At 42.8% G+C, this 17,283-nt stretch overlaps 1 protein-coding gene across 5 annotated transcripts in view; it reads right to left on the bottom strand.

The window, feature by feature from the left end:
* PIK3C3 (phosphatidylinositol 3-kinase catalytic subunit type 3) overlaps positions 1–17,283 on the bottom strand; it is a 145,378-nt gene that overhangs the window by 39,347 nt on the left and 88,748 nt on the right. For all 5 annotated transcript variants that reach the window (XM_064176495.1, XM_064176494.1, XM_064176490.1 and 2 more), the window contains one exon: positions 6,324–6,492. In XM_064176495.1, coding sequence (XP_064032565.1) covers positions 6,324–6,492 — 169 coding nt within the window. The remainder of the gene's footprint in view (positions 1–6,323; positions 6,493–17,283) is intronic.

Below are 17,283 nucleotides of genomic sequence, written 5' to 3'. Positions count from 1 at the left end.
GAAGGCTTGGAGAAGTGAGCCGCTCCCCACATGGGTGGCGGAGGCGGCAAGAGGGAGCTGCAGGAAACGACTCGGAAGGTTTGAGGTGGTTGAATGTGGCCGTTTGAGCTGATTCTCTAGCTCAGACATAGGGGAAAGATAAACACGCCAGGGATAGGCCACATAATGGCAACAATAGATAAATTAGTATAATTTCATTGGAGCATCAAGAGCTTAATGTCTAGAAGCACAGCTTGTTCTCCCCCTTCTCCTTCTGGCTTCTGCTGCTTCAGCTTCGCCTATCTTCCTCGGCTGCTGTTTTGGCTGCTGCTGCTTCTGCTGCTTTGCCGCTGCTTGGCCCCTCCCCCATCTCCCTTAAGGTTATTGTATTGTTTTTTTTCTTCCTTCTCTAGTTGTTATCTCTCTTTACATTGTTATACTATAAGAAATACAATTTCATCTTTCCCTGACTTTCAAAAAAAGGGGTCTGTGCTGTGGTGAGTTTATTTCTCCCTGGGGGAGGGATCTGCCCTAACCCGGGACATTGAAGAAGACAGAGGTCCCCCATCCCTGAAGTGACCATGGCTCGAGCTGACCCACAGCACGGTGCCAAGCGGAACTGCACTGGGCAAGCCGGAGGGGTGGGGTAGAATCATAGAATCACAGAATCAACCAGGTTGGAAGAGACCTCCAAGGTCATCTAGTCCAACCTAGCACTCAGCCCTAGCCAGTCAACTAGACCATGGCACTAAGTGCCTCATCCAGGCTTTTCTTGAACGCCTCCAGGGAGGGTGACTCCACCACCTCCCTGGGCAGCCCATTCCAATGGCAAATCACTCTCTCTGGGAAGAACTTCTTCTTAACATCCAGCCTAGACCTCCCCTGGCACAACTTGAGACTGTGTCCCCTTGTTCTATTGCTGGTTGCCTAGCAGAAGAGACCAACCCCTACCTGGCTATAGCCTTGTGGTGGAGGGTTGCACAGGCCTCAAATGACTTTGTTTACAAACCCATTCATGCCTGGACTTGTTATCCCCCCAAAGGGTGTTGCCCTGCCTAAACTTGGGGCAAACAAGTTAAAGGGACAAAGGGACACAATAGCCTTGGTGCCTTCCAGTCTGGGCTGCCTCCTCGAAGGTTGAAGTAAACACTTACATAAGCTCACGCACCTAGGGTGGAGAATCCACCCGAGTACTCTCCTTATTTGGGGGTACGTGACCCTCAGACTTCACCTTATTTGGTATGTTTTGGCCTGTTGCCAAGCCCTCATTGGACAGAATTGTGGCCCAAGGACCATCAATCACGGGGTCAAAACTCATAAAAAGGGACAATACAGTGTCCCTGCTACCTACCTACCTACCTTGCATCTTGCTTCTCACTCCTTGCCACCCTCTACCACCCACCCACTGCTCCTAGCTGCTTCTAGCCACTTTTGGGGACCACCGCCGCTGCATGACTTTAGCCCACGGCACCAGCCCAGGGAAACTGACTAAGGTGCTCATGGCCAGCTGCCGCTCCAGCCGCTGCTCCAGCTTGACCGTACCGGTGGAAGCTCCAGACAGCGCGCCCCAATAACCCCTGAATTATTCATACCCACGATATTTGGGACCATCAAAACTGACTCCGGCCAGTGAGTAACTGAGAAACTCGATCTAAGCCAGCATAAACTCTCAAAAGCTTACCAGTGGCATTTTCATGCCACAGACTCTCTTCCTAAATCCTTTCAAACCTTTGCTAAATTCCCAATTTGCTGTACATAGGCATTCTGTAATATAATCTCGAAACCGCATACAAAGAACTTGTGTGGGGTAGTTGTAAATAAGTTTTGGGGAGGGAGGATTCCTTGTATATATAATATTAAATTATTTAAACCCTTTTAAAATTCGGCCTCATATTTCATTCCCCCAAAACCCAAACGAACTTCTCCACGACAAGCCTCCTTTCGGGTAGTTGTAGACAGCAATGACAGCAATAGTTGTAGACAGTTGTAGAGAGCAATGAGCCTCTTTTCCAGTCTAAACAACCCCAGCTGCCTCAGCCTCTCCTCACAGGGTTTGTGTTCCAGGCCCTTCACCAGCTTTGTCGCCCTTCTCTGGACACGTTCCAGCACCTCAACATCTCTCTTGAATTGAGGAGCCCAGAACTGGACACAGTACTCAAGGTGTGGCCTGACCAGTGTTGAGTACAGGGCAAGAATAACCTCCCTTGTCCTACTGGCCACACTGTTCCTGATAAATTGTTTTGAATTTTGTTTAACCTTTCCCAGTACCTCTCCTCCACCTTCTCAACAGACAACTGAAAAGGAGGAGGATCTGGTGGTGGACAACAAGGAGGTGGCAGAATGGGGAAGAAAACTACTAGGATATCAGTTCCACTCACAGGAACCACTGCCTGACCAGGAGTGTCCATGCTCACCATTGCCACACTGGCTAGAAGGGGTGCTACCATCAGGATGTCCTTGCGGCTCGCCCTGCCACTTGAACTCAGCACCAGGGCTGCTGCTGCCACTTATGCCACCACTGGAAACTCAGCGGGGATACACGGGGACACACTGCCCTTTGCCGCTAGTCCTGGCTGGCTACCCTGTGCAGAACTGGCAGGAATATGTGGGAAGGGGGGCAAACCCTTCCCCTTCCCATGCTTGGTACTGCCAGTTCCACCACTGTAAAGTCAAGGCTGATTTACAGCAGAGGAAGAAAATCCTCATCGCTGCTCTCTGCATGTTCCCCAGCAGGACACACTCCAAATGCTGGCTCACTGTCTGCAGCCGCAGCCTGCCCATGTGCACTGCCTGTGCTGGAACAAGTGTGGTACCGAAGCACAGCTGTTTCTTCTGGAGCCACCAGCTCATCCTCTGAACTGAGAATGGCTGCACTCAGCAAGAGTATGGCCGCTATGGCAATTAGCCCGCCAACGAGGGCAATCAGCCTGCCACTTCCACGTAGTGCCATCTTTAGAACGCTGCCTGGCCAGAGTCACCTGCATTTCCACCGCCTACAGATTCCCATCAGGAGGGAAAAACACGCACAGGTTTGCCTGCTCCACTCTACCCAACCCCTCCAGCTCGCCCCATGTGGTGCCACTTGGCACCATGCTGTGAGTCAGCTTGAGCTGTGGCCGCTTCAGAGGCGGGGGTCCCGTATCACCTTCAACCACCTCTGACCTCTCCACTTGCTTTTTGCCACTTGTTTCTACCCCCTCCACCACCAAAGTGGGGAGCAGTTCACTTCTCCAAGCCTTCCAATTCTCCATTTCAACTTCACTAAGAGGCAGCATTTTTCCGTTTTTCCTAACCTTTAATTCTGTATTTTCTCCAATTCAAATTATGCAAACCAGCAACCATCTTGTTTCCCATACAGGCCACCAATTTATTCTGTAATTTTTTTTGAAAGATAGCCGACAGAAATGAAACTCTCAAATGAAATTGGAGGAAAAATGCAGAATTACATTTGGACAGAGATACAGAGAGAGACATTACATAGCAATTACCGCATCCCTGGCAAACCCTCTTGAATTTTCCCCCAACCCAAAAAAACTAAATCTACACTCCCCAGTGCTCCAATACTCCCGACCCCACCAATGCCTTTGCCATACAAGAGGCCTAAACAAGTCTCTGGAGGCCCCAAAGCAGGCCTACTGATAAAGTGGCTCCTGCCAGACATAGGGCAGGAGGAGTAAAGGAGAACAAGCTGGTCTTGTTGTGAGTTTATAAAGAGATAGCAAAATTATGGGATTGAATAACAATCTTCTTGTTTTTTTAACCCTATAGATTTTTTTAACCGTATAGTTTCAACCTGGGGCAGTGGCAAAGAGAGCCAATGGCATCCTGGCCTGTATCAGGAACAGTATGGCCAGTAGGACGAGGGAGCTTATTCTTTCCCTATACTCAACACTCGTCAGGCCACACTTTGAGTACTGTGTCCAGTTCTGGGCTCCTCAATTCAAGAGAGATGTTGAGATACTGGAAGTGGGCCTGGAACATGAGGCCTATGAGGAGAGGCTGAGGGAGCTGGGATTGTTTAGCCTGGAGAAGAGGAGGCTCAGGGGGGACATCATTCCTGTCTACAACTACCTGAAGGGAGCTTGTAGCCAGGTGGGGGTTGGTCTCTTCTGCCAGGGAACAAGCAACAGAACAAGGGGACACAGTCTCAAAGTTCTGCTGGGGGATGTATAGGCTGGATGTTAGTAGGAAGTTCTTCACAGAGAGAGTGATTTGCCATTGGAATGGGCTGCCCAGGAAGTGGTGGAGCCACTGTCTCTGGAGGTGTTCAAAAAAAGACTGATGAGGCATTTACTGCCATGGTCTAGTTGATTGGATAGGGCTGGGTGATATGTTGGACTGGATGATCCTGGAGGTCTCTTCCAACCTGGTTGATACTATAACTCTATGATTCTAAGTAAAATTACTTCCAATCTAGAATAATGAACTGCTTCTCTGCTTTTAAGCTTTAAACTGTTTGTTCTCACTATGCAATACCCATTCGCAGTATCACAGTATCACAGTATCACCAAGGTTGGAAGAGACCTCATAGATCATCAAGTGCAACCCTTTACCACAGAGCTCAAGGCTAGACCATGGCACCAAGTGCCACGTCCAACCTTGTCTTGAACTGCCCCAGGGACGGCGACTCCACCACCTCCCTGGGCAGCCCATTCTACCAGGAATCCTGTGAAACAGAGATACAGCACTTGAAAGATGTATGGAACAACTTCTATCCTAAGGAAATGAAGAAAGACTAAAACACAAACTGATGATATTACAAGAAGATTTTGCATTTGTCTTAACAACCAGAAGTTGTGATTTTACATTTAGCCAGAAGAACAGGTTTGTGTCAACTTGCAGAACTGCTAGAACTATACTCTTCCATGTTTAATTGCTTGTTGGTTTTTTTTTTTTTTAAGAAAACAATCTTAATAATGTTTAGTTATAGTTGCTTAAAGTAATAATTATACTAATATTATCCCATGCTGTCTTTCTTGGAAGTCTTAAAGACACTTACCCAGGGACATTTAAAAATAACTTCCTGATAAACTTAAGAAATATTGGAGAGCCTCTAATCACTACTACAATCCCAGACATTAATAGTAAAACCATCCCGCCCTGCAGTTTAGTTTTATACAAACTACTGCTATATTCTATATTTAGTGATGACCTTTACAGCAAATCATTACATAAATTAATTCAAAGGATAATCCTACAGTGATTCAATAGTACTTTCCATTGAAACAGCTAAGTTTAAACAATATAAACTCAAGTACTTCACAAATAAGAAGTACAGTATTACGAAACAGTTATAAGCAAAATTTAGAACATGAAATATATATTAGCCTTTCTGATTATGTGAAGATTGTTAATATTGCTTGCCACTAACATACTGTTGTTATTTCCTGGTTATGAGTTGCTTTTAATCCATTACTAATGTCAGTTTGCAAACCAACGCCTTACTGTTTCCATTTTCAATAAATGAAGAACTATGCTGTATTTTTATTTAGTATAGATTGCCTGCCTTTCATAGCACAAGTGCTTTTCACTTACGCTTTTCGTAGTACTATTATTTTCATATATTTGAAGAACTACATTAAGCAATATTGATATGAAAATTTTTCATCTCCATTGAAGACATACTAAATCAAATCTCTGGACACAGCATATACCTGTGTTTTGCTCAAAGTAAACAAAGCTGGGATAGTTGGCCTAGAAAGTTGATAACAAATAATGTAGTCAATGGTAAGTAATGTAATCAGCCTCCCAAAGGAGAGATCTGTTGGTCCATAAATAAATACAGCCTGAAAAGGTTTTAGCTGTTACAGTTCTGAGTATCTACAGAAATTGCTAACATACCTAATTATCACTACAAGCTGGTGATTTTTCTTCTACAGCAGTTTAATGCAAACTAAGCTGACCTATGTGCTATCTTCAAACCAAAGAATCTCATCACTACTATTTTAAATTGGAGAAAGATAAAGCGTCAAATGGGTAGTGACTAAAAAGTTTAAAAGACAATAACTTGGTCACCAATAATCAGAAAAGTTGCTTAAGGGAAAAAAATGTTCAAGAGGCAAGATATAATTTAATACCAGGTGTTATGAAAAAAAAAACAACAAAACTATTCAAGTTATTAGACAAGCAAAACTGGGAGTCTTAACTTGAAGACAATTACAATCAACCTACACAATACAGCAATGCTGTGGTGCCTTTCATTCCTTCATTTCATACAAATTCTTGTGTTTACACTAAGAATTCAGGTTTTGAACGTTCAGCACAAATATTTTCTCTGATTCATTTACTCCTCTCCTGCTTTATAGTGGCACTAATAAATTTAAGCATAAAAATAGTATTGTTACCTGCGGAGATGAAGAAAGGCTGTGTAGCACTGCTTACGGAACTCCTGGTACTGTTCACTCTGTGTGCCTCCCATACCTTCCACCATCTCCTTATTCAGCTTCATCGGGGGAGGTAGAGGCTTTGGGTCCCGACCCAAAATATAGCCAAAGTCAATGTGAAATAGTTTACCTGTCAATGAAGGAAAAGCAAACATTCCACATAGCCTCAATTCTACTGCAAAACTTGGGAAAAAAACACATTTAAGTGAAATGTCTAGGAGATATTAAGAGTCTCTCAAAAATGAAAGTAACTGTAAGGATTACAACAGTGTATTTTACATCTTTAGCTACCAATCTGAAATAATGATTTTTAAAAAGCAGAGCTTATTTCAGATTTATTAAGAGTACTAAAACCCTGAGTTTTTCTTGTTATTTTTTAATATATGAAGGAAGTTCACAAAAATAATCAACTGCAGTCGGTCAACAGATACCAATTGCAGTTATATAACATATTGCTAATACTGTAGTGTCTCCAAGTGTTAACAAGTCAAAATATTAATAAACATGTTGCTTTTAGTATCCTATTTGGCTGCTGTGGCATGAAACACAGTATTTTAGCTGTGTGTTGACACCACCAAAGAGAAACTAAGATTCATGATTCTACAGATCTTTTTGAAGTCACTAAATACCCAGGTGTTGTAGGTAAAAATAACCCTCCCCAACTCCCACCCAGATTGCAAAGCTTTTTTCAAATCTCTTTATTTAATAAACAGTTTTCAAATATCTTAAAAAAAATTACTACAATTCTAAATCTCAAATTGCACTTCAAATATGCCAAAGTCTGTGTTAGACCTTTTCAATGCTAAAATACAAGTCTGGTCATTTGATCACATTTCCCTTCTCTAATCAACTGAATTTAAAATGCTTCCACAACACTAACTTAACAAAACTTTATTAAAGTGGTGAGAGGAAATAGATTACAGGCTGTGAAAGGAAAACAATGGTGATGTCTACTTCACTCATCGGCTTGCTGAGAGGTATAAGAACAAGAATGCAAACATAGATATTGGGTCACTGCCTGGGCTGCATTTCTCTTCCTTTAACCTAACCTGATTAATCCACCTGCTTCCTAACGCCCCTGGTCGACCCTCCAACCTTCCTTGGGCACAAGGCAATGTCTGGGGTAAGGTAGAGAGGGGTGGGAGAAGGTGGAAGGGTGGTTGTGCACCCCTCCTGGGGACTCAGGTTTCTGGGAAGGCTGTTGTGTTTCTGTATTATATTTTAACTTGTATATTTCTGTATGTAACTGTATATATTGTAAATATCTGCTTCTGTGTTTGTGCTAAGATAGAAATATAAAGCTTCATTCAATTCTATAGCTGGCTGAGTCTAGTCTGGGTCATCCCCAAAGTGTGTGGGGGTAGATAACACCCAAACCATGATATCATTTATTTTGGTGCCTAACGTTATTGTTAATTAACTCTGGGAATCAGAATGAAGCTAATAAAGCTATTTTATTTAGTGGGGGCTATTGCGTGGCAAATTTTCTGTTTTTTCATCTACAGATGGGTGAAAGTTAAAATTTGTTACCTTCTGTTTAATCTAATTTGGAGAAAAATTAAGGCCATGTTTTTTGATTATGCAGACTACATTCTTGAATATGACAGATTTAACATTCCACAGGATGTGATCAACAAAGTCTCCACCATGGCAGTTCCCACAAAGAAGGACACTCTCTCTTTCTTGGGTGCAGTGGGATTTTGGAGACTACACATTCCTGCATTCAGTCAAATTGTCAAACCTCTCCACGATGTGACTCGTAAGAGAAACCAAAACGATTTTGAGTGGGAACCTGAACAACAAGCAGCCTTTGATCAAATCAAGCAAGAAGTAGTCCATGCAGTGGGCTTGGGACCTGTTCAATCTGGTCCGGACATTACAAACATTCTGTTTACGGAGATGAGTGACAATCGTCCAACTTGGAGTCTTTGGCAGAGAGCTCCAAATGAGATGCGTGGTCATCCACTTGGTTTCTGGGGTTGTGGCTACAGAGGTTCAGAGGCAAATTACACCTCAACAGTGAAAGAGAGATGTTGAGGTGCTGGAATGTGTCCAGAGAAGGGTGACAATGCTGGTGAAAGGCCTGGAACATAAGCCCTATGAGGAGAGACTGAGGGAGCTGGGGTTGTTTAGGCTGGAGAAGAGAAAGCTCAGGGGTGACCTCATTGCTGAAGGGACATTGTAGCCAGGTGGGGGGTGGCCTCTTCTCCCAGGCAACCAGCAATAGAACAAGGGGACACAGTCTCAAGTTGTGCCGGAGAAACTATAGGATGGATATTAGGAGGAAGTTCTTCACAGAGAGAGTGATTTCCCATTGGAATGGGCTGCCCAGGGAGGTGGTGGAGGCACCATCCCTGGAGGTGTTCAAGAAAAGACTGGATGAGGCACCTGGTGCCATGGTCTAGTTGACTGGATAGGGCTGAGGGATAGGTTGGACTGGATGATCTTGGAGGTCTCTTCCAACCTGGCTGATTCTATGATTCTACAATTCTATGATTGTGGTGGAGGGGCCGTGGCCCCAAAACAGTGGTCTCCCTATGCCTCTACATGCCTGGATATGTTTTTCTGCCAGGACCCATGGTAGTAAACAGGGTGTAATACACACACACACAGTCCGTGTATCCCTGGGATCCACCCAGGTGTTCCCCATATTTGGGAGGGCCCAGGCAAACAGCTTCTGCATAATAAGGTAAGGTTTGGCTTACTGCCAACCTGATTGGTCACTTTAGATAGCCAAAAGTGCCACAAATCTCGGCCCAGAGTCTATAAAGAGGGGTGCAAAGGAGCACTATGTGTTCAGAGGTTCAGACTTAGCTGTTCAGACTCAGCTCTCTGATCCACATTGCAGCTCTGACTTGCTTGCAAGGCCTAGACATAGGATGTAGCCCCCTCTTACTTGCATACTCACTGAGGCTCAGCCCTCTTGCATTGATCTCAACTCGCAGTTAACCTGTCTGCGAATCTTTGGAAGCAGAGCACATTCACGCCTGCACTTGACACATATATGGGGAGCCGACAGGCCCCTAAGCCTAGAGCTATCTCGAATTATCCACAGAGATCAATCTCCCAGCAGCCTGGCACATACTACATACCCGCTGCTATAGCCTGGAGTACCAGGTCGGCAGACCTTCTAGATTGTCTGCAAACCCACGAACACAGCCTGATAGCTGTACAGAAGACTGTGCCTGAAGCTGCACAGACAAATCCTTCTCCTGTTTCTGGAATCCTGCCAGCTGACCATCTGTGAGAGTCTGATCCTCTCTCTTGTTAATCAACAAAGATAAAGATTGCATCGTCCCTCCTTAATCAACAAAGATTGCATCATCTCTCCTTAATCTTGTTACTTCTGGGACTCAGACTCGGTGCTTGGCCCAAAAGCTCAGAGATGCAAATCAACAGACAATACCTTTGAAACTCCTAGACCTCACCCTGGCTGGACTGCCCAGGAAGCCTCCATCTTATCTCAGCTGCCCCCAAGGGCTGTGTATGCAGGGTGTGGACAGGTGTAGCCGAGAGAGGGCGGAGGCCCTCCCCCCGGCGACGCCGGACCCCTGCGAATGTGTGAGAATGCACAGGAAGATGCCCTGGGGGGGCTGCAGCTGGACACTGAGCAGAAAACTGTATAAAAAGGCAGGAGAAAGGCCTGCCAAAGTGTGGCATCCCCACCAGACCAAGGGTGGTATCCCCACCAGTGGTATTCCCACCGCACCACCCGTGGCATCCCCACCAGACAAAGTGTGGTATCCCCACCAGTGGTATCCCCACCAGTGGTATTCCCACCGCACCACCAGTGGCATCACCAGCAGACAGAGTGTGGCCTTCCCAGCAGACCACCATTCCCACCGGACCAAGAGTGACATCTCCACCGGACCACCGAGGGCAGACCATCACCAGACCACCAGAACTGCACACCGCCTGGAGAACCTCTGACAAACTCCGCAGATCATCCCTGGGCCACGCACCCGTCTCTCTCTCACTCCTTCATCTGCGACGGAGGGTAATATGATCACAGCCTTTTCCCCTTCCCTGCTCCTTCTTTTCTTCTCCATCGATCTCTTTATCTTTCTCTCTCCCCCTTCTCCCCTCTCTCCCTCTGTTCTGATCTTTCTCTCTCCCCCTTCTCCCCTCTCTCCCTCCATTTTGCCCAAACTTATCCTTTAATAAACAGTTTCATGGTGATATATGGTCTCGTTTGCACCTTAATTTCACAACACGGAATCCATAAGAACTGGTCTAGCTCCTCTGGACAGAGATACTGTTAATCTCTGCTCCTCCGGACCTTGACACCATCCCTGGAAAAGCAGCATCCAGAAGACCAGCAGCATCGAGGCAGAGACCACTTCACACCAGGAGAGGAAGTTAGAGAAATCCTGTTTACCCCAGAGACTGGGAACACTTACCATTCCCCTCGCAACACGGGAAGATTTCAGCCTCACAAAGACCCAGACACACTGGGCACGCTGTGACACAATCCCAAGAGGGTAATTAATAATTAAGGGCAACACATCTGAACAGGCTTTGATTCCTTTGTAAAATATGCTATCTCTGCCTTAGAGCAAACACAGTTTCAACCCCTGCTGGGCAAATAGCATAGCTCCTAAGCAGGCATTAAGCCTAAGGGAAATCTCTCTCTATCTATAGTTGATAATCTGATTCAAATCCCTGTAAATATATCATATCCTAACTCTTTTCATAAACTTACACTAGAACTTATTATTCAGTGGTTGGGGGTGGCATGAATTTGTAAATATTAATTTTAATAAATTATTTTTATAAAAACTTAATACCGCCTCAAATTAATTTCTCACCTCCCCCCAACAAGGGAGGAATAGAGAAATCCCCCACTGCAACAATGATCTCTCCAGGTTTATCATGTGAGACACACATGGGTTAATTTGGTTATTTCTGAACAGAGGGAAAGAGAGGAGGAGCAGAGGGGGTTTGGGCCAGGAGCTTCCTGGGGACTCTGACTGTTTCTAGGAGGGGTATTGTGTTTCTGTATTACTTTTAACTTGTATATAACTATGTATATATATGCTTGTAAACTGTGCTAACCTGTAAATATAGCTTCATTTCTTCCAGCCAACTGAGTCTAGTCTGAGTGTTTTTTTAAGTGTCGTGGGGGCAGGTAACTCCCAAACGATCACAATCAGGTACAGTAATAATCAAAAAATGTTTATGTAATCATAGGACAATCAGCATCTCATTTGGGAAGTTTATTTCAAAGTTCCTGCAAGTTATCCTGCTGGTAAGAGCTGGACGCATCTTCAGAACTGAATTCAAAAGGTAACTTTTTAAAACCTTTATTTCACAGAATAGTTGAGGCTTGGTGGGGCCTTTGGAGGAGATCTGGCCCAATATTTGGTCAACAGGGGTCACTCTGAGCCAGATGTTTTGCCCAGGGCCATGTCCAGACAGTTTCAAATTTCTCCAAGGACGGAGATTCTATGATCTCTCTGCGTAACCTGTGACACTGCTCCATCACCCTCAATATGAGTAATTAATATTCATTGTGGTATTTATATACATTTATCATCTATCCCTCCAGTAAACTACATTGCTCATGAAATTTGTGTAATACTGCTTTGCTGGAAGGCCTTAAAGTTACATGTTTAAAAAAACAATTACATTTCTTTCTTCACTGTAGTGTCAGAGCCATAATATAAGTTTTGATCTCTTAAAGATTTTAACTCAGTTTCTACATAATCTTACTCAGACTTAACTACATCCTAAATGACTCTTAACTGTTACCATGCTTACAAAGTAAATATAAAATTGGACTCCTACTTTTGGTTGATATCCTCAATGATGTATAGATGAGGAGTTTTTTGCATGAGTCATGATTTAAACTAAAAGAGAAGTATTTTAAACAACAGACTTCTTACATTGTTGTACAGCTAGATATAAATGTTTTGGATTTCTAAAATTTAGACACTGAAATGTTTAAATACCTATTTAGAAATCCGTGTTCCTTATAAAAATCAGGAGATTTTAGGCATTTGAGAAAATAAAACGATTCATGGAACACCTTAGGACCATAGACAAGTATACAAGAATTTTCTGCACAACTTCAAGACTAGCAGGAAGACTATATTTAGGCACTCATATACAGTTCAAGATACACAGCTCTGTATGAATGTTTCTGATGTTGAACGTGACTCACTTCTCAGTCTGAAATGATAGAATTTCTTCATGTGACAGAAAAAGATCTTTGCTGGAATAGCCTCTTACCTTGAAAAAACAGTGCCCTAATAATCAGTTTTCACTGACAATGCAAGAATCAAAGCATTTACTGACTGGAAGAGGATGAGATGTTTCCAACAATATGCAGCAATGCAGTATGTATACAAAAATACTTAACTCAAAACCTAAAATCTTACACTGTTGTGTACTTGGTTTTTAAAAAAAAATTCTAAGGTTGAATATATATTTCCACAGAACATCTGGTCTGGTAACATGTGGAATAAAGAGGGCAGCCAAGAGGGTAGCCCCATGGAGAGTTGAAGAGAATTACATCAAATGTGCAATGTGTCCCTGAATAGCAATCAGGGTATGAGGGATTTGAAAGTCCATCTGAGTTCCTTGCAGACTTGAGAGAAAAGTGATCTCTAAGTGAAGCATGGACTTGTGGAGACTAAAAACTGGTATCTGGTGCTTGCAATGGCAAATAATATTTGACTGAAGTCAGGAAGGCTGATTTGTCCATCACTTTCAGAGCTCAGGCCTAGATCTTAGAACTGAAAAAAAGTTCTCATAAAGTAGCATAGAAACTGTTTTATTTCACCAGAGGACTTCGTGGGAAATACTGAAAACCTGAACAAAACTCTGCAAACCTCAAAAAAATGTGGAAGGCAAAGCAAATTACATGCAGTTACTAAAATAAAATTCTCACAATTCTGATCACAATTATTTTTTAACATTTAAGAAAATCTTGTAAATTTTATCGAACTTACCTGTTCCCATTTTTTCCAAAAATCAGAGCTCTGAACTCATATAAACTACAACTACCACAACTAATCTAACCTGAGTCAATAAGAAAATGAGTAGTGTACTTAAATGACCTTTAATTCCTGTGTTTGAAGTAATAGGATAACAATTGCTCTGATTAAGTAAGTTGATGGATGGAGTGATTTCCTGGCTTTCCATCAAATTCTGATGTTCACTGCCAAAATTTCTCTTTGCTAACAGTCCAGTGCCATGCTGAAGAAAACCCCAACTATGTGAATGCTGAACTTGTTCATAATTTTGAACAGCTACATTTTATACATAAAAATGGAAGAAAATATCATCAATTCTTAGAACTTTTTCAAGGTTTTGGTTTTAAAAGTGTGCAGTAACAACTACATGAAGGGACATTTTGGAGAGACTGGTACTGGGCTCTTCTCACAGGTAATTGGAGACAGAACAAGAGGTAACCTCTGTAACACCTGTCTCCAATTACCTGTGAGAAGAGCCCAGTACCAGTCTCTCCAAAATGTCCCTTCATGTAGTTGTAGACAGCAATGAGATCTCCCCTCAGCCTCATCTCTTTCAAACTCTGTCCCCGGCCTGTAGCACTGCTTGGGGTTGTGGCCAAAGTGTAGAATCCTGCATTTGGCCTTGTTAGGTTGAGGCACAAGAAGTTCCAGGTAAACATGAGGAAATTTTTTTTCACTCTGAGGGTCACAGAATATTGGAACAGGCTACTGAGGAGATTGTGGAGTCTCCTTCTCTGGACATATCCAAGATCCAACTGGATGCATTCCTGTGTGATCTGCTCTAGGTGATCCCATTCTGGAAGTAGGGGTTGGACTAGATGATCTTTTGAGGTCACTTCCAATCCCTAACATTCTGTGATTCTGTGGATTCTCAGTAGTAAGAAGCATACAATTCTATTAAGTCTTTCTTGTGTTTGAAACAAGAATTTCTCTTTAAAGGTTAGAAAACCTTCCTCAGTATGTGACACAGGACAAGCAGCAGATGAAAATTATTTCAGACTCAGGAGGCACCATGAACGTGCACTGCCCTCTGCTGCACTATTTAAATAATACCACTAAGCAAAACCTTGCTGTTACTTTTTAATGTACACAACTTTTAAATGAGCACTTCACCACAAATCAAAATATTTAAGTATTACTACTCTGAGCACACAATCAGTGCCTGCTGGAGTATGACATATACTCTTCACCTTAGATAAACAATAGAGACCTGTCAAGACAGATTTTTTTAAATGCTTATTTGTAGATTTCCAAACAGATAAGGAAAAGTACATTTGCTTTATTTGTTCCCTTGTGTGCTTAGGAAAGATGTGCCTCTTTTCCCCAAATAACATTTTTTGTTTACATGTTTTCCATTCACTTCATTATAAACACTTAACCACACCTCCTAACTCTTGATCAGTACGTAATGAAGGTATTCAAGCATCACAACACCAAGAAAAGCTGTAGCTCAAAAGCAGAAAAAAAAACCCAACCAAACAAAAAATCTAACAAAATAAAAGTAATTCTCCTACAAGAAATGTTTGTTGAAGTTCTGTGATAACTTCAATAACTTAAGTTTTCAACATTTGAATTTCTTTCCACCCTATTGCCCAATTCTAATAGATAAAAGAGTTTAATTTGCAAGCAATTTATTTCCTCTAATAGAGAAATCTTCTCTTTATCTGGCATCACTAGGATTATGCACTCTACCGAGACTGTTACTAATCCAAACACCCAAAAACAAAACACCAAAACTTTAAAAAAGTTGAAATAAGGCAGAGAGCATCACAATGTTTACATGCTATTTTGAAATTCCAAGGTACACAGGATTTGCTGCTAACTAAAGTATGTAAATGATCAGATAGTAACTTCTACTTTCTTTCCCCTAGTTGTCAGGAATCTGAAGAGTATATGTATATAAAAAATTTCAAGTGGAGCTTTCAAATCCAGCCAGCCTAATTAGGGTGGCAATAAAACACTTGCGATTTTTTTTCTGTATAGTGGTTTGGTGTCATCCAGAAGACAAGGCTCACAGGGAATAGGAAGTGCTTACGTGAATCATTTTTGACAGGTCTCACATGACATTCTCACTGGGATATACCACAAATTTCTTAGAAAAACACACAAACCTAGAAAGCTCACAGAACCCCTTCATTTAAAAGAAAGTAAAATTTGAGATATGAATTTGCATGTACATCTCAGTCAAGATTACACCTAATTCCTCCTGAGTACTGTTAATACTTGTCTGAAAGTCTTACCGGATTTGGACAGCACACAAAAAAGAGCAGAATTATTTGACAGCTCTTAATATACAGCTGGTGTTTAATTAGTGGAGCTTGAACTTCTCTTCTGACAGTATATTAAAAAAAAGGATATTAAACAGGAATGTAACATTTAAATTCAAAATTAAAAGTTAAATGGTTTGATAAAGAACAATTATGACATTTAGGGTTGAAGTCATTCTGGAAATATTTTTCATGTATTCTTTTTCTCAGCTTTGTACCAAGAATCCTGAGAAAAAGAGACACAATTACGATTTTAGCTCAGTTCAAGCTAAGAGTAAAATGTTTCTTGTTCCTACGTAAAGACAGCCAAATTATAACGTTCACTATGTCTGTAATACTTGCAAAAACAGAATCATAGAATGGTCTGGGATGGAAGGGACCTACAAAGGTCCAGTTCTCTCTGTAGCAAGCAGGGTCATCCTCAACTATATCAGGCTGCCCAGAGCCCTGTCGAGCCTGAGTATTTCCAGGGATAGGGCCTCAACCACCTCCCTGGGCAACCTGTTCCAGTGTTCCACAACCGTCATTGCGAGGAAACTGTTCCTAATATCCAATTTCAATCTGCTCTTTTCTGTTTGAAGTCATTGCTCCTTGTTCTGTCACTAGGCCTTTGTAAACAGTCTATCTTTTCTTGTAGGCCCCCTTCAGGTACTGGAAGGATATTATTAGGTCTCCCCAGAGCCTTCTCTTCTCCAGGCTCAACATTCTCAGCTCCCTCAGCCCATCATTATAATAGAGGTGCTCCAAAATTCTGCACATTTTCTTGGCCCTCCTCTCGACCTGTTGCATCACGTCCATGTCCTTCATGTACTGAGAGATCCAGACCTGGATGCAGTACTCCAGATGAGGCCAACCCAGAGCAAAGTGGCAGAATCACCTCTGGATCTGCTGGCAACACATATTTTGATGCAGCCCAGGATGTGGTTCACTTTCTGGGCTGCAAGCACACACTGTCTGCTCATGTCTAGCTTGTCACCCATCAGCACCCTGAATTGTTGTTGTTTTCTATCACTTCATACCCTAGTCTGTATTGATAGTGAGGATTGCTCTGGCCCAGGTGAAGAATCTTGAACTTGTTCTTCTTGAACCTTATGAGATTCACCTGGGCCCACCTCTACTGCTTGTCCAGGTCTCTCTGGATGACATTCTGTTCCTCTGGCACATCAACAGTACCACTCAGCTTGATATCATCTGCAAACTTGCTGATGGTGCACTCCATCCCACTGTCTATATCATTGATAAAAATACTAAACTGCATAGGTCCCAGTATGGACCCCTGAGGGACATCATGTGTCACTGCACATCAAGCCACTGAGCACTACCCTCAGGATATGACCATCTAGCCATGAAGGCAGCAACCTCCAGTCCTTATTAGAGAGGGGAATATAGTGACAAAGGATGAGGAAAAGGCAGAGGTGTTTAACACCTTCTTTGCCACAATCTTCAAGAGTGGGACAGGTTGTCCCCAGGACAGCTGGACTCTTGAAGTGGCGGTTGGAGTCAGGGACCAGTATAGTCCCCCTATAATCCAGGAGGAAGAAGTAAGGGACCTGCTGTGACATTTGGATTATCACAAGTCCATGGGACCAGGTGGGATCCATCCTAGGGTGCTGGGAGACCTGGCAGATGAGCTGGCCAAGCCACTCTCCATCATTTATCAGCAGTCCTGGCTCACTG

This window comes from Pogoniulus pusillus, chromosome Z (genome assembly GCF_015220805.1).
Source record: "Pogoniulus pusillus isolate bPogPus1 chromosome Z, bPogPus1.pri, whole genome shotgun sequence".
NCBI lineage: Eukaryota > Metazoa > Chordata > Aves > Piciformes > Lybiidae > Pogoniulus > Pogoniulus pusillus.
The sequence above is the reverse complement of the archived record's forward strand: the minus strand, read 5'-3'. Positions and strand labels throughout refer to the sequence as shown.